The sequence below is a fragment of the Homarus americanus genome, unplaced genomic scaffold (assembly GCF_018991925.1).
Source record: "Homarus americanus isolate GMGI-L3 unplaced genomic scaffold, GMGI_Hamer_2.0 scaffold11022, whole genome shotgun sequence".
In the NCBI taxonomy this organism is placed as follows: domain Eukaryota; kingdom Metazoa; phylum Arthropoda; class Malacostraca; order Decapoda; family Nephropidae; genus Homarus; species Homarus americanus.
In genome coordinates this window covers 10,843,159-10,862,383 of record NW_024737068.1, presented here as the reverse complement: position 1 = coordinate 10,862,383, position 19,225 = coordinate 10,843,159, and the positions used below count along the sequence as shown (strand labels likewise).

The 19,225-nt window shown below is 36.9% G+C and overlaps 1 protein-coding gene across 2 annotated transcripts in view; it reads left to right on the top strand.

Annotated features, from left to right (window-relative positions):
- Positions 1-19,225, top strand: part of LOC121872955 (acyl-CoA:lysophosphatidylglycerol acyltransferase 1-like) — a 45,531-nt gene that overhangs the window by 8,371 nt on the left and 17,935 nt on the right. For both annotated transcript variants that reach the window (XM_042376098.1, XM_042376099.1), the window contains exons 3-5: positions 1,380-1,538; positions 11,928-12,153; positions 15,728-15,922. In XM_042376098.1, the coding sequence (XP_042232032.1) occupies positions 1,498-1,538; positions 11,928-12,153; positions 15,728-15,922 (462 nt within the window). In that variant the 5' untranslated portion in view covers positions 1,380-1,497. The remainder of the gene's footprint in view (positions 1-1,379; positions 1,539-11,927; positions 12,154-15,727; positions 15,923-19,225) is intronic.

The window sequence follows — 19,225 nt, the reverse complement described above, 5'->3', positions numbered from 1 at the left end:
CCACATTGACTGACTGTTAAAGGCCAACATAGCAAGTAGAACTACTATTACTGTATAGTCTTGCCCATATCGTCTGCTTACATGTGCATCACCAGTCTCATTATCATTGATTATTGTAATTTTACTGTAAGTGCTTACATGGGTAAAACATAATTACCTAATGACAACTCTGAGGGTACATGAGTTCTAACAATTTCTCTAACCAGTGATGCAAACAAAGTTTATATTTGTGCACTATATATGTTCAGTCACTGTATATAAAGAAAAAAGTGAGAGTGATGGAAAAGGGAAGTAGAGGACAATATTGATATTGATGAGTGGGTAAGAAGAGTGTAACATCAAGCCTCATGAATAATTGTACTTTGTACTGTGGTGTGATGTCTTGAGAAATTTTACACCATTTGACAGCTGGGTAACTGTACTGTGCATCACAGTGTAGAGAGTAAGTGGACAGATGATGGACCTTGATCGTGGTCTAACATCACCTCATACTTGACCCTCTCCTTATCAGAATGTATTACAGTAGTTAGTACTGTATACATTCATAATGCTGAAATTTATAACAAAGTTCTTTGTTGTTTTTAACTGTATTATTGTCTTTAAATACTGAATATATATATATATATATATATATATATATATATATATATATATATATATATATATATATATATATATATATATATATATATATATATATATATATATATATATATATATATATATACATACTGTATTCAGTATGGAGAGCAGCTATTAGGTAATTGTGGGTAACCCACACTGGTATATTTATTTATTTATTAAATGGTTACTTTATACATGCATGTTGATGTGATATACAGTACAGTATAGTTATAATCTTAATAATTTTCTCAAAGTTAACAGGTGGAAAGAAAGTTGTGGCCCAAAAATTTTTGCAGGAACGCACACACTGCTATGGTTGCCCACTACTCTTGGTGGGTTTACATAGTGTGTAGAACTGTACCAAACCAAACATTCTGTCCCTCTTTGCCAGCTTTTTTTTTTAAACTGTTACTATAATATATATGTGTAATTTTTTGTAATAAGGTGCAGTGAAATTGAAGAAGGTATTAGAAGTTACTGTATCTGGTGATTTTATTATTTTCTCCTCCATAAAATAAGTGAACTGTACATATAGCTGTTGTCAGTACTCTTGATGACTAATTATTATTAGTGCTAAGTTTATTAAATACAGTATATGTTAATTTTAATACTCTGAGTATGATTTGATGCTTAAGAGTGTGGTTTTAATGTGAGTTTATAAGTAAAAAAAATACAGTAATTAGATAATAGTGGGGATCAAAAGTTATGACTAAGTCTCTCACACTCATGTTTATCATTCTCATTATCTTTGTCAGATAATAAGGATGAAGGTGGAAGATCTGATCACCCGAGACTCCTAACCTGTTTACCTTGGCTGTCGAGTGCTGCTGCTGCCTTGTGCTGAATGTCCTCCACTAGTTTATTGACCCCACCATGGATAGCAATGCAGGACACCGTAGACTTGATCGAGAGAGGTAAAAATCTTTACCATAGGCACTTGTTATTTGTGGCCAAGATTTTACAGATTTTTTTAATATCTATTTTTAGCTCATAACATCCTTTTAGTTATTTAGCAGTAGAATATTGATTATTCATGTCCCCTAAAGAGCTTAACACATGCAAAATGATCCTGGACAAGAGTACAGTACAGTACTGTACTGTATGTGTGAAGAGAAATATGACTGACAGCAATTACTCTCATTAGGAAAAATACAGGTGAGAAATATGAAGGATGAAGAATGAGAAATTATTATTTGAAAATGTCTTCCAGATGTTATAACTAAGCACTGTACAGTAATGGGACAATGACGACAGACATTTCTGGTAGTACTGTACTGTATAGTCCTTCACTGCTGAACACAACTAAAGTGCATATGAGACTAATTAAAACTACCTTGAAAAAATTATATTGATTTAGTTCCAAATGTTTAATAATAATCAAGATGTTTATGTGTCAGTTCAGTGTGGATCTTCATTCAGCTTAAATTTTGCACAGCTCTTCCAAGTTTGTCTGTTAATGTGATTTTCAAATGTAACTCCATTAATTTCTGCTTTTATGGAAATTTTTATAAATTTTGAGGAAATTTTATGGGAGACATTATTTTTCTAATAAATGAATATTGCAGAATTTGTATTTAACTTGAAGCCAGTCTATCGTATAAATATCTTGAAACAATTTATTTGATACAGTTTAACAATAAATTTATAATTCACTGTGTCTCCTGAATGCAATTTAATTATGATAGTTTACTCATGTCTTGTATTAGATAGAAAATATTTATTAAGCAAAAGTCGTCATACAAGTTTACATTAATTCAACATGTTTATAAACATTGCAGGTACAGTATACAGAATAATTCTCTGTCCACTGTAACACATTACAGTATTATAATTCTCTTTAACCATTCACTATACAGGTACAGTACAAAATTCACAATTCTCTGTATCCCAGTAACCGATTACATGGGATATCTATTCTGTAATACTGTAGACAATTCTGGTTCACTTTAACTATATTTTTATTTACAGGCCCCCCAAAAAAGTATCGTTAGCCATGGGGTCGATGTGTATTGAGGCTTTCAGAGCAATGTTGCTCGACCTGTTTCTGAACGATTGTTGTTTTACATCCGTGACCTTTGAGCGTGAAGGAGTATGTACAGGGTATATGTTTTCAAACAATACATACAATAATATAGTATAGTTTAATGGATATCTTGTTTTATTGAAATACAGTATCTAGTATGCCATACACGGATGACTCTCTCTCCCAATCCTACCCCCATCTGTAGCTGTTGTTGATGTGGTGAGCAGGCATACCAACTTATGATGATGCGCTGGGGATCATATCAAAGCTTTTCGTCTACTGTTTCAAAGTGTAGTGACGGAAAATTTGACAATACTTTTTTGGGGGAGACTGTACAGTACTCTATTTCATAAGGGACCACACGAACATTAACACCCCAGCTTATTTCACCTTGAGAATTACTACACTACACTAACCTAACACCCTCAGGTAGCATTAGTATGTTTAATCATCAGTGAAATAAGTTAGGGTGGCTAATTTTTGGGTGATCCTTCCCAGGTTGCAAGTGTTAAGTTTGGTGGTGGGTAGTTTTTATTTGCACATGTTGCCACAGATTTAATAATGAAATATGGTGTACAGTATTAACTTTGTCAAGAATCATTTATATTACTGTATATGGATAAATGTGATAATATGGCTATTTAGAGTTACTTTACTTTTTTATTGGTGTCTCTCTAGTTCATCTCTTTCTGGGAAATTATGCAAAATGTAAGTAAATTGGACACATGGAGGAAGGTGTAGTCTGCGTCAGTGCTTTCACATATTGCAATTATGTCGCTGGTAATTTGCAAAAAAGCTCGTAGATTGCAACTGGCTTGTGATTCTGTTTTAAAATAATTTTTGAATTAGTAAAAAAAAAATTTTAATTTTTCTCACCCACAATAAAACTGATAGCTTTCGGCGTTATACCTTTTATACATATTTGTGATATTTATTTTCCTTATCCCAGTTATCCATAGAAATCCTATTTGATTTTCAGCTGTATTTAGATACCATTCACCACCGTTCATTCATTGTTCTGAAATTTTTATACTTGAGTAAAGCACCAGCAAATACTTAGCAGAATTAGTACACACTATTTAATTAGTTATTGTATATGCCATTGTGTAGTTGCAATCTATTACAGCTTTTGATTTTGTAATGAGAAGCTGGAGATATATTTTGAGGTTTGATTCGCACCATTGTATGGTACTTTTGTGAATTTGTTTTGTTGTATTATATTGGCACTGTCTTTTGAACTGAATATAATTTGGGTGTGACATAAGGTATGTAGTACTTATTTATTGGAAATACTGTAGTGGGATAATTGAAAATCTAAAAAGTTATGTACTACCCTATAGGTACATAAGTTAGTTCTGTAAAAACCAAACTGTTCAGTGAACCTAGATTGAGTAAGGAGATATTTTTGCCATGTGTTCACCTCATGTGGTCTTGTTAACTCGGATAAAAGAGTGTTGAGTCAATTGCTGGCGTGATTGATTAGTGAACACTGATTAATGGGTATTAACAAGATAAAAGAACAATGAGGAAATGTGTACAGTGATTTCCCCCATTTGCCGGAACAATTGGTGCAGAGCTAGAAAGATTTCTGAGTAATGAGACGACTCTTTCAAACCTGGAAAAATTCCACAGCCCCAGAATTTTTCTGGGTATTCTGTATTGGGGAAAGTTTCTGAGAGTCTAAACTATGCATCTTGCACAGACAGAGACTAACCCACATCCCTAGAATGTTTGTGGGTACTGAGGAAAGTTTTCTGAGAGTCTAAGAGAGTCTTAACTACACATTTCTTCTTGACTTTATACTACGCATGTCATCATCTCATTTCACATGGACAAGCACTCTCCCATTACATTTAGACTGCAAGCATGAGCGAAAATATTTACGGTTAGCTTAGAAATACAGTGGTCCCTCGGTTAACAAACGGTTCGATTAACGAAATTTCGGTTAACGAATTACCTCCCATAAGGATCTTCAATTCAGTTAACGAACAAAACTTCAATTAACGAAATCCTTTTCTAACAACACGTTTTGTTTTGAGCATCAGCTGATCAGTTGATGGGCTAGTCTGCCAATTCAGTAATCTGTTTTGTGTTTACATTCATTTCCAGTGGAGTAAATATCAAGAAAATTGTGCTCGTTAATATTTTTGCATTTTTTATATTAAAATTATTAGTCATTTTAAAATTTAGTTGACATATTGATAATATATGCAGTGCAGAGAACTAGTTTTTTGTGCGCCCATCAGCCGCTTGACTCAGCCACCATGCGTCAGTTTGGCTTTGTTGACAGTGGAGTGAACATCGGTTTTGTTGGTGTCTTGAATATTTTTGCATTTTTATATTGAAATTATTGACCATTCTGAAATTTAGTTAACATATTGATAATATATAGCGCAGTGCAGTGTTGATTTAAATAAAATAATCTTGAATTACTCCTAGTGAACTTAAAATTTTATTGGTGAAATGACTGCATCAAGCATGGGTCCCCTGAAAGGTGATTTCTCCTCCATCCCCACTTCCTTCTCTTCTCCCTTCTCCTCCACCCCCACTTCTAATTTTTTTTTTACTTTGTATGTACTTTTCTGTGAGCTGGAACCAATTACCCAATATCCCATTGAAACAATGGATTCGGTTAATGAAATTTTCGGTTAACGAACGACTCTGTGGAACGAATTGTGTTCATTAACCGAGGGACCACTGTACCATTTTCTTATCAAAAGAATTCTGAATAGTTTATCTAAAAGTTTGATTAAATAAATATATTATAAAAAAAAATCTTTGATGATATGGGCGTACAAGATTTGAATGGATCTGTTTCACAGCAAAGACTGGAATTTTCCAATCTTCACGGGAAAATTTTCCTGAGTCTTAACAACGTTTCTCACACGGAGCTGTATTTATTTACTCAAACACCACTGTACACAGACAATATATTGTAAATACTGTACTGTAGACAAAATGTATACTGTACTACTATTATACTGCATACAGGTTGTACCTCTCTAGTCCGGCATTCTGTGGTCCGGAAACTCCCGTGGTCCGGAACGATTTTGGTTTGTCCAATAGGTAGATAGGCAGCATTTTTTTTTTACTTATCTGAAATATTATTATTATTACAGGAGTATTAAATTTTTGCCCCTCAGACCCCAATGTGGGTCAGTGACCTATGCCCGGCTGGGCTAATCCCCTTAAAAAAAAAAAAAAAAGCCGCGGGAAATTAAGGTTTGTTTACATCCGGCAGTTCGGCTGCACTCTCTCTCTCTCTCTGCTTGTCTTTACAGAGTACAACATTTAACCCTTCAATATATATATGAGCAGTAAATAAGTGTTGCTTTCATATTCTTATGTAGAGTAATGACGATATATTTTCACATGTGCGCACTTACATACGAGCAGTCTCACTTTTTTTTTACCATTAATGGTTAGCTACTTATATTGTTCCATTTATTAACATTAAATAACATTACAGGTACTTCAAGCAACCATATTCCTTTTTTACATTAATTTTACTACAGCTAAACTCAGGGTCTTATTTTCTTCAGTTTTATATGTAGAACCAATCAGTCACTGGTTTCGTAAGCTTTAACATAAACAATGCCGGCAGCCGTCTCGTCTCCTCTAATATTCCACGTATTATTAATAAATTGTATTGTTAATTTTGCACACACGTACATTAATTCAATAAAAACAAATTCAGAAACATTAATTAAAATATATATGAACAGTAAATAAGTGTTGCTTTCATATTCTTATGTAAAGTAATGACGATATGTTTTCACGTGTGCGCATGCGCACTTACATATGCGATCTCTCTTTTTTCTTTACCATTATCGTTAGCTACTTCTATTGTTCCATTTATTAACATTAAATAACATTACTTAAAACAACCATATTAATTTTACTACAGCTACAACCAAGGTCTTATTTTCTTCAGTTTTATATGTAGAACCAGTCAGTCACTGGTTTTGTAATCAACGAAAACAATGCTTTGTCATTTCCTCGTGTGTTTTAATATTCTACGTATTATTAATGAATTGTATTGCTCATTTTGCACACATAAACATTAATTCAATAAAAAAGACATTCAGTAGTAAACAATAATGAATCTTTTGTACATAAGAGAAATGACGCTGTTTACACTATTATGCACGTCGTCTGCACATTGGCGGGCCGTTCAAACCCGTCGAAATTCAAGTTTCCGCTGTCAAAATTTTTATTTATTTATTTTTTTGTGTGTTCCAATAAAATACGTTAAGAATTAAAAACTCGCGAAATTTAAGAAGCTACTATACGACATTTAACCCTTCAATATGTCTTCAAAGAGACCATGACGCAGAGAAAGTGGTGCTAGTGCTTCCAGGCATAAGCACAAGTCACTATCTATCCAGGAAAAGGGTGAATTTCCATGGTCCGGCAATTTCCATGGTCCGGCACCGGTCAGGTCCTGAGGTTGCCGGACTAGAGAGGTACAACCTGTATAATGTACTGTACTGTATTGTTTGTTCATCACAGAGCTTCAGTATAGAGTCTAGGCGTCATCCTGGAGAAGACAAATCAATTCACTTCTCTCTTACATACATAAATCAATTCTCCAGCAGTTGCTGTCATCTTGAGCCTAGAATAGGCAGACACTGTCCACTGCTGAATGTAACCACTTTTTACGTCTTTAACACTTGCGATGGAGGTGGGTAGGGGATTAGTGGGTCTCATGTTCCTGACTACACCTGATGCAATGTCAGGTCCACCCATTGTTGGAGTGAGGATTAGTGGGTCTCATGACTTGAAGATGTCTTGAATAAAAGTGAAAGCTAAGGTTCTCCAGTGTTTCTCACTTACTGAATGTAGAGTACAGTATACATAACTGTAATCACTGTAAACACTGTATTCTTGGCTGATTGTTTTCTGGTACAGTAATGTACAGTACAAGTACTGCACAACACAAATTGTATGCAAAAACAGCAGCTATCAAAGGAACAACTTTTCACACTGGCAGCAGAATATGAACTAAGAGATCCAAGTAGCTAGGCCACCCACACACCTGACATGTGGGGGCGTATTGAAGCATGATGCAATCTCTCGAAACTCCAGGAAAATTTATTTCCAGGCCCAGAATGAAGAGGTTTGGAGAGATTTTCTAGGAATTTTGGGGGGAAAATGAGGCCGATTTTCATCCCCGGAAACTTGTTCACAGACCCAGAATGGAGAGAGTTTTCCCGGAAATTTTCTAGCATGATTTCCATTCTGGTTATTGGAGAGTACTGGGGTTTGAGGATTCTGGCTAATGGGGTGATCACTGTATACAGGTGCTCCTCTACTTAAGAACGTTAAACTTACAAACTTTCAGAGATACAAACATCATCACTGAGGGGGGTTACCTGCCAAAATAAGTGTTTAATGTGAATGAGACTGGATTATTTTGAAGAAAATTCCAGATAGAACAAACATTACCTAAGAGGAGAAGAGTGAGCCAGGTTTTAAGGCTGTATTAAAGGTTATAGCTGTACTAAATATCCATAATCTTTTCATTTTTTTACAATATGTTTGGTATTTACAAGAGTAAAGTTGGACTTACAAACAAGCCTCAGGAACGTAACGCGTTCGTAAGTAGAAAAACGCCTGTATTAATAGATTAGTAAAAATATGTTTGGTTTATAAATGCCATGGATCAATTGCTGACTAACTGAGTATGAACACTTAAGTGGTCTTCTATATCCTATTGGCCAGTGATGGTGACCTGAGTTTTTTTTTTTTTTTTTTACGAGGATTAGCCCACCCGGGCACAGGTCACTGACCCACATCGGTGTCTGGGGGAGGATGTAATAATAATAAAGAACCATTTAGAAATACAAAAATGAAAAAAAATCAAGAATGAGTAACAATATATGTATGTTGTGTTGTCAATGGTAAAAGAAACAATTGAGACCCTACAATTGTGTGTAAATGAGGCAGAAAGTCAAATCAGCAACCTGGGACTTGGTCACAATTTTCGTGATGCCATATAGCAGCAGGGTGTACCATTAGACAATACATTAGATGCCACCAACTATAACACCCTCAGCTGAGCCTACCATGGTCATTGGGTTCTGACTTGTCTATCAGTAGGTTACGTTGCAGTGGGAAGATTCACTTGCATCTTGAAACCCAAGACAGCCATAACTAGAGTTTATGTGCTTCAACCCTCACATGTTACCTGTGGCCACCAGACTGCTTAGACCATCTTTGAGAGCTTGTTTTCATATTTGTTTATTTTAAATTCTCAACAGCTTCAGTGTTTGCTGCACCATCTTTCCTCTACTTTCTTGTTTGAAGTGAGTGATGAATAGTGCCTATACACACCTCGTATTGGCCTTTCAAAAACTGGTGATTGAAAGACAGAATGACAGTATTAGTCAGTGCACAATGATCCTAACTTACATCAACATAATAAGAGGGAGAGTTAAGTCAGTGCTCGTATAGTATTGGCCAATGAATTTTTTGTTCTTTTCTTTGGCATACATTATGTGCTACCTCTGTATCAGTGAGTTGAACTTATAAATCTTTTAAAGAACTTCACTGATGTCACTAGGGATCATCAAATTAGTCTCTCCAGTAGCTAGAAAACTGCCTGTGGGGGTGTGGCCCAACCATGTTTAAGCTGACCACCACCTACAATGGTCTTGCCTTGCTTCTGTGTTTTGCTGCAGCTGGAAGCATATTCAAACCTTTTAAGATGTGATAAGTTTGTTGTTATGCAGTTACAACTAGCCCCAGTGCTTATGCTCACTTGTATGATGATTGGCTTTTTTCTCACTTATGATTTATTGGTATAGCAGAACTTACTCTCTCTCCTGTATTGAAAACCCCAAGATTCTATTTCTGACAGATGGACAGACTTAGTGCATGATATTCTCTTTCATGCACCTTTGATGGAGATAGTTTTCAACAGGTGTTGATATTTTTTGCCTTGATGAGGAGATTATTTCCTCAGATTTTAATACTCAAGGCCTAAATTAGTGAACTTTGTTCTATATAAGAATGATTTTATTCTATGTTGTATTGGGAAGCATCTCATTCATAGCTCCATTTGAGGTTCCATGAAGTTACTGCAATATGAAGTTACTTTAAAACAATTCAAAACTTTTTCAGACAAAATGAGTCTTATTTTTCACACTGATACAATGATAATGAATATTCTTATTTTGGTTTTCAAAGTGAAAAAAATAAAGGTAAATTTTTGTATCCTTTATATAAATATGTCTCACAAAACATTAAAGAAACTGGGTCATATGGATTGAGTTCATGCAGGTTTTGTTTACCAGGTAGGTTCATCGCATAACATAGCAAATTGGTGAAAATGTACTGTTTTCTCACTTTTAGTTTTATCACAGCCAGATTTTTCCTTGTTGAGCTTGTACAGTGGTAAGATTGGTTGGAGCAATATGTATACTTGAAAAATTATGAATAAGGAAATTGAGATAGTTTGGCAACATAAGTAGAGATAAAGGAATAATGGTATGTATAAATCAAGGGAGGAAGGCTGGGGAAGGCAGGACTAGGATGTATGAATGAAAAAACTGTGGTCCCAGAGAGAGATACAGAATCTGTGAGGATAAAAAAAATTAAATTGTTCGAACATGGTTCCCATCATCAGGTTTAGGTGCGACACTTTAATTGGTTGACTTTCTAGCTAGGATGATAATGATTAGTTCAAATGACACAAGACGATCTCCCCCAAATGCCACTTATTAATGACCCATAGACAGTAAATGGAGGATTGACAAAATTCCATTAAATGATTTTTGGTGAAAGGGGTTACTTGATTTTACTCCTATGGTAAGGTTCCTCATCATTTAGAAATCTTTTGGGTCAGAGCATTGTCCTTATTTATGGCTCTTAATGGTTCTGAGGTGTTAAAAGAACCTTCATAGTTAGGCATACAGTATTCTAATGAGCCTGAAGCCTCATAGGCTGGGAAATTTAAATGTTGATTCAGTCTTGGATTAATGGGCAAGGAGATGTTCTGCAGAAATTTACACTGATCCAGAAGACAGAAGGACTTACTGCTAGAATAATTAAGAGCCCCCTTACACTGCGTAGACTCTGCCAGGAGGAGTTGTAGTTAGTGGAAACTGACAAGTAACTTGTCTCATACTGTCACCAATAAATTGGGATTTCCTGTTTAATCTTCCATTTTTCTTGATTACTGTATTTTTCGAAAATTAAAGATTTATCCTGAAATTCCAATTTATGGCTGAACCTGAAACTAAGTGGCTGATGAATCATAACCATGACTTCTGGGTTTAATGATTAATGGATCTTTAAAGACAACAATTGACCATTTAAAGTAGTAAAAGTAATGAGTAATGAATAACACGTCAGCCGAGATACCAGGGGCGGATCCAGGAATATCAAAAGGGGGCTTCCATGAAGTTGTGGGCCCACCCAGCGGGGGGGTTTTGGGGGGGGGGCACTGTAAGCCATATCAATTTATCCGGTTGAGCCATAACGGAGTTATTAGACATTAAACAGTTCAAGTCCTGTTGACTTCGATAATAACCAAAGGGAGGGGGATCATGAGTCACTGAGTTCCAAGTTCAACTTCAAGATAGGACTCCCAAATTGTGAAGCCACTTAGATGCTCTGGATGTTAACATGGCTGCTTCCCATGAATTGATTTGACATACATTTATCCCTTTTTTTATTTTTTTTATTAAAGCTTTTGTTATGTAATTTTTCAGTGATGTATAAATTAGGGACAAATGACTCCTTGACTTGGTTTGGGTATTGTTGTTTCCCCTACACCAACACACTGGGTGGGTATCAGTTAAGTAGTTATCAGATTTAACAAAAGCAAAACCCTCAACACAAACCCAGAATAATGACAAGTGCATAAGACAGCACTTTATCCATTTTCCAATTAGAGTACTGTTAGGGAAAACCAGCTACCAGGGAGCCAATTTGACACCATCAAAATTAGACAGGGACTGAATAATTTGATGCCTGGCAGTCTGACTATGGCTGAGCTGGTTGAAGTTTGACTTGCTTGGCTGCTGACTTGTTGCTCACAACTCACTGCTTCCTACTGTAACTGGTGAACTATTGCTAAGTCATTTATACCAAAATTGTAAATTGAAGCTCATTTTGGTTTAGTGCAAAGACCTTCATAATATAATCCATGTCTTTAGAATAAGATATTGGTTTTCATCACACACTCTTTTTGATTACTTCTATGCTTGGATTCATCTTGTGGTGGACATTATCAGACATTCAGTTGAACTTACAACATCCCCTCTTTTTACAGATTATATATGGGACTGAGGGCGGCACTGCGGATTATAGTGTGTACATTAAACAACTTCTACTGTATCCCAGTCCACTTCTGTTGGATATTCGTTCTTCAGCCCCTCAAATGGTTTGCCACATCAACATACTGGGTTGTGGAAGGCATCATGTTCCGCTGGCTACTCTCCATGGTAGCTCTTTGGTCTTATAGCACTGGCTACCATGTTGTGGAGTTAGGTGATGATGTAAGTAACTGAGGCAGCTTTCTATTATATTATTCTGTGACATAATGTTTGTTTTACAATTTTCTTAAAGTCCTGTTTGATGATACTGTTTTTATATTATTATATTACAGCTGACTCTTTTCTTTAACGCCATGCAAGATGTATGAAAAATACATAAAATTGTAAGAAAATATGGCAAGTGTACCTGTATTACCCTGTATATGAATCCTTGTTTATCCTGTGAGGGCTCAATCTCTCCTAAAGCACCACTTGGTGACACATGAGGTCATGAGCCTACTTACTGGTATTGTACAAGGGGATTCCATTGAGTGGAAAATTTTGTTTTGTTGGAACTATACTTTGTCTTTATATAAGTATGCTCTCCTCTGTGATAATTTTACCCTTGATTTTAACTGTAAGCCATTAAAAATCCAGAATAATAGTAATAAGAATAATTATTGTTACAATAACTTTGTATTATTGTATGAGAGGAAATGAGTTTCCTGTATTGGTTTTCTCAATGTGCTTGATTTAATGCCACACACTGGCACCCACACATTTGTCCAGAAGTACAAAGTTTACAAGTCAAGTGAGAACAAGATTCAGTGTAATGTCAAAGCTTCTACATTTGTGACTGCTTAGGTGTTACATGTACCTAAGAGAGATCTTAATCTTGAAAATTGGAAAAGCTTTTTGAGAGTGTGGATCAGTGACCAAGTGAACAAGAGAGGGATGGTTGCAAATAGTTTTCCCGAAAGGCATTGTTTACATGCATGCATTACAGGTAGTCAGGGATCAAGTAGTGGAAGTGACTTTGAGGCAAGCAAATGTTGGGTCAATAACTTTACAAGAAAATATGGCTTGCACATAATCAATCTATGGGATGCTGAAGAGGAATAACCTGTGAAGCCGATTTTCATAACAGTGACTCCAACTCCCTTTGTATGGTATGTGAGCTGGTAGACCTCAAGGGTGGACAACTGAACATTGACCCCATATTGAAAAGGAGTATCATGTTAAGCCCAATAACTGTGGTATTTGGGAAATTGAGGGTACCACATATACCACAAAAAACATGCATATGAAAGTTAAATTTTGTTTTTTACGAAATTAAAGATAAAATTTAGAAGCCACAAAAAACATGTAAAAACTTTGTACTCATCCAGGGTGGCAAGTTGTGAGTCTATGAAGTGATATGAAGAGTAACTGGCAACTGTTGAGCCCTGGTTGTTGTTATGATGCAAAAGGTGGGTTTTCTGGTGCAGAGTGGTGGTGGTGGTGAGCCAGACTGTGGCATGTAAGTGTGGGTGAGGGGCCACTGAGGACAGAAAGAGGGGAGGAGGATGATGAGGCATAAATAATTCCAAATCATTCCAAGATAATGATAGCAAGTTTATTTGAGGCTCTACCAGCCTTGTGTCTCACTAGAGTGTCAACCAATCATCGACTTTGCATTCGTATTATGATTTTCGGTGCACAGCTTTAAATTCACTGCGCCAAATGTCAATCATCTTAATACGATGATAGCAGTTAAGGGGAGAAGAGGGGTCTTGAAAGCAACTTAGTGCCTTACAGGGGGCTCTTGAAAGAATTGCAGAGGAAGTCATTTGCAGAAATCAATCTCTACCTATTTCAAGCCACAAGAACCCACTCATGACTCACCAGGATCTTCAGTTACACTTTATTTAGGTTAGTTTTCCCATAAGAAGTTAAGTTTTCCTAATGTGGATTTCTCCAACATCCCATTTTCAAGGAACCTAATCCTCATGTTGGACGAGAGACTTCTGCATATATAAGTCGTATGGCACAGACATGTATATTAGTACTGACGGTAACAATATAATATTAAAATTAATAGTGATTATACTGTAATATGTACCCCTCATGTCATGTATCCCTCACCTCATGTACCCCTTACTTCATGTACCCCTCACTTAATGTACCCCTCACTTCATGTATCCCTCACTTCATGTACCCCTCACTTCATGTACCCCTCACTTCATGTACCCCTCACTTCATGTACCCCTCACGTCATGTACCCCTCACTTTATGTACCCCTCACCTCATGTACCCCTCACTTCATGTACCCCCTCATGTAATGTTATCATGTTATGTACCCCTCATGTCATGTACCCTCACCTCATGTCATGTACCCCTCACGCCATGTACCCCTCACTTCATGTACCATCATATTTCATGTTATGTACCCTCATGTTATACTCATGTCATGTATCCCTCACCTCATGTACCCCTCACCTCATGTACCCCTCACTTAATGTACCCCTCACTTCATGTACCCCTCACTTCATGTACTCCTCGCTTCATATACTCCTCACTTCATGTACCCTTACTTCATGTACCCCTTATCTCATGTACCCCTCACCTCTTGTACCTCTCACCTCATGCACCCCTCACTTCATGTACCCCTCACCTCTTGTACCCCTCACCTCTTGTACCCCTCACCTCTTGTACCCCTCACCTCTTGTACCTCGCACCTCATGTACCCCTCACTTCATGTACCCCTCACTTCATGTACCCCTCACTTCATGTACCCTTCACTTCATGTACAGTCCCCTTCACTAGTGCATTTACAGGGGTCATCCGGTTTTGTGCGGTGTGGCAGTCCAGTGTTTGTTTACATTTGACAGAAGGAACCTCGCAATAGTAAACATACTATGGAATCAAATTAAGACAATACTAAAACAAATACAGTTTATCAAAGATAATGATTTGTGGAATGCTTATATAATGACCCCCTGTAAACACATTAGTGAAGGGGACTGCCTTTCAACTCCTTGGTCTAGTTTGGGACAAAAATTTGGATTTTGGGGGGTTGATATAGTAATCATAAAAAATAATAATTACGATGTTATTTTTTATTTATTTATATTTATTTATTTTTTTATTTTAGCTGACGGTACAGTCCCACCTCCTTGTAGCTTATTGGCTCAAACAAAATGTTAGATTTTTTTATTTATGTTGATATATCTCAAATAAATCCATATAAGGATAACCAGTTCTGGCTCACTTTAATGCCCAATTTAATGTCAGTAAAGATATAGCTACTTGAAGATGTTAACTTTCAAGATATGAGTCTTAAACGACACCTTTACGTGAATATGTGGTGTTTCCACTTGATTCTACTCTACTGTATATAAAATGGTAATTATTTTCCATTGTTTTATATGTTTGGTGTCATTTGTCTTGGTATACTGTACATAATAATTAGTGAAAAGAAAAGAAGTACTGGTGAATGTGTTCTCCGAAAGCGTAATTTTGTTAGTGACTTGGACAGTTAATATTTTTTATTTTAAATTTTTTTCTCCTCATATCTTGAAAGTAATTTTTTCAAGCAGTTATATCCTTATAGACATTAAATTCGGCATTAAAGCGAGCCGGAACTGGGTATCCTTAACAGTTATATATGGATTAATTTACAATGTACTATATCAGTATTAATTGAACATTATCTATGAGCCTAGTATTATCAGCTACAAAAAACCCCTGACTCTAGTACAGTACTGTATTGGAAGCAAACATATTTGGTAATAATAATAATAATAATAATAATAATAATAATAATAATCTCCTACAGGTTTGGGATCTTATCTTTGAACGAACACTGGTGCTATTTAATCATCAATCTACGTCGGATGTGCCACTCATAATGGCTGCCTTCAATTCCCGAAAAGGATTGTCCAACAACATTATGTGGATTATGGATCATGTTTTCAAGTTTACCAATTTTGGGATTGTGTCCTGGGTGCATGGAGACTTCTTCATCCATGGTGTAAGTATAAACAGAAATAGAGGTGTCTCCTCCTCCTTCACTTATAACCCAGTGTTATACATATGTACATCTTAACCACATCCCTCTATCTTAATCACAACCCACCATCTTAATCACAACCCACCATCTTAACCACAACACACCATCTTATCCACAACCCACCATCTTAACCACAACCCACCATCTTATCCACATCCCACCATCTTATCTACAACCAAGGATGTTCAATAGGGGTGGAGGCGGCCTGTCTGGTTCTGAGTGAAGTCAGTGGTGGCCATCTTGGTGGTGCACCTCCAACTTGGCCCATCTTAAAAAAAAACTTGGCCCATCGCCAACTTGGCCCGCATCCAACTCAGCCTATCAAATACCAACCCGGACCATCTCGGATAACCAACCTTTAACTAAAACATTCTACCATATATTTATATCAACATCATAACATAAAACATTTACTACCTTTTCTTTAAATAAAACATTGTTCCATATGTTAGTGAAAACTCGTACATAAATGAATTACAAAATTAAAAATGTCACATTAGACTGAGTTTATTTAGCCAGAAGAACACAGATACAGAGTCGATTCTTAGATGATTTGAGATGATACAACAGCGTGGTCGTTAAGAGAAGGGGTATCGCGTTTGATGATGGATTACATGACTTCACGTGAGGTGACCTAACACAATGTACCCACAGAGAGTGACCTCACTTTACTTGGAGACCTGACAACGACACCCAATGCTTGTCAGGTCACAAAGCCGCTGAATAACCTGACTGTGACATGACTATCAAAGGATTTGACGTCTGATGATCAAAGAGATGCCGCTTTGCAAGGTGGAAGTTTTGCAGTCGACTTTATATATACCTGTATACACACACACAGGGCCGGATTATCAAGGGGGCACAGTGCCCAGGGCCTACGGATTTTGAGATATAATGTATGTATTTTCCCTGTGGTATGGCCTATTAACTTTCATGTTCCAACAGGGTAAATGAAAATAATCGATAAATTTGACGAGAGAAATAGATTGCAGTCATAAGACCAAGTGATTATAAACGTATAAAGGTATTTATTTTTGCATATATACTGTACGTATGTAACAGGTATATGCGTACGTGCTGTATTTACATTTTTTGCATTCATTAAACAACATTAATTCAAACATTGTGTTTTCCCTTTGCCTTTTATTGGACATGTTCATATTGCTCAAAATATCTAAGACAGTCGGATGAGCGGCAGCCCTGGTCCGGGCTGGTTATCCAAGATGGGCCGAGTTGGTATGTGATGGTCCGAGTTGGTTATCCAAGATGGGCCGAGTTGGTATGTAATAGTCCGAGTTGGCGATGGGCTGAGTTGGAGTGCAATCCATATTGGTATAGGAGACAGGTCGGCCGGGTGGGCAGGTCAAGCAAGCTGATGCAGGTAGTTGTACTCCTGCAGTCTCTGTGATGTGTGTAGCTGGTCTATTCTTTCTCTACATTGTGTGCTACACATGGATGTAAAAAGAAGCTTAGCAAGACACCTAATCCTTCTGTTACATTTCACAGGTGAGTTATATTTATATAGGCTAGCCTACATTCTCCATATGTTTGGTCTTCTAACATCCATCATTCAACATGAAATTATAAGTGCATGTTTCACGAAAGTAAAGTAAAAGGGCTGCTCATATCAAATCTGTTACTGATGAAATGTCTGAGACGTTATATTGGCAGTTTAATGTTTAAATTATATTATTTAGAGATTGGTACAGGAGCCCCCCAAGTTTGCGGACTTTTATTTCGCGGTCCTCTATTATTTGCGGATGACACCCTTTGATGTACCCGAGAATGTCTGTGGGTAGTTTTAAAGTTGCCGGCATTTTCGCGGCTGGGACAAGGAGCCATTCGTTCTAAAGACAGTAATTTCCTTTACCTGTATTGTAAATATGTGTGTGTGTGTGTAGACACACACAGACAAAACACATACAAATAAATAATAATAGGAAAATCCTCTCACAAATAATCAGAAACAAATTTATTAAAAATGTAAGTCTACCCTCAAGTCCATGCTTTATTACTTTATTAATAAAGCACAGACTTGAGGGTAGACTGTCATATTTTTAATAAAATTGTTTCTGATTATTTGTGAGAGGATTTTCCCATTATTAATTATTTGTGTGTTTTAATAATTAATGGTTTATTGAAAAAGTTCTGCAGCCCGAAGGCTGAAAATATACATTGGACATAAATGACTTATTACGTACATTAGTGGTTTAACAAAAGCCTTCATTAGAGAAAGGTAAAGGAACATACAGTGAACATACAGATTAATGTAGGTGTTGAACAACAAACACGTAGTGTAGTAACTCCCTCCCAGATGGTGTTAGGAGGGACCTCATGTGGTGTAGTAGTTCCCTCACAGATGGTGTTATGAGGGACCTGATGTGGTATAGTAATTCCCTCACAGATGGTGTTATGAGGGACCACGTGGTGTAGTAATTCCCTCACAGATGGTGTTATGAGGGACCTCACGTGGTGTAGTAATTACCTCACAGATGGTGTTATGAGGGGCCTCACGTGGTGTAGTAACTCCCTCACAGATGGTATTATGAGGGCCCTGACGTGGTGTAGTAATTCCCTCACAGATGGTGTTATATGAGTGAGCTGTGGTCCCAGACCTTCCTATCGTAGACGGATTAACACATCGCTGGTTGTTGTTGGGTCTCACGGGCCGTTATCACTGGGTACCTGGGACCTCACTGTGTGAAGGTAACTTGGATACGACTGTTACTGTTGAGTTGTTCTCACCGACTTAAGCACTGTTCACCACTGTTCACCTCTGTTTAACACTGGTTCCATTCCTTTCCTAAATGAAAGTGTAACTTCTGGCGAGAACTTGTTGATATTCCGGGGAGGGAGTTGGTATGGGCCAGCTTAACAGTTGACCTGGCTGCTCCGAGAGGAGCGCCAGGTGCGTGTGTGTGTGTGTGTGTCCACACACATATTTACAATACAGGTAAAAGAAATAGTTGTCCTAAGAGCAAACACAAAGGGAATATACATTTCTTTGTACACAAGTAAAAATGTCCCCCACCGGTCAGCAAATTATATTTGTGAATTTGGTGATTTGCTGCAATTTTGAGAACCTAACCCCCGTGAATTTGGGGGGCTCCCTGTACTTTTATGTTGTATTTTAAAATATACTTAGTTAATAGAATAAGTATTAAGTCAGTGTGTGTATTATTCACACATTAACTGGGGGGAGGGGGGGGTGTGGATTGAAAAAAAATGTACGAGTCTCTCCTTGACTTATGACAACCTGGACTT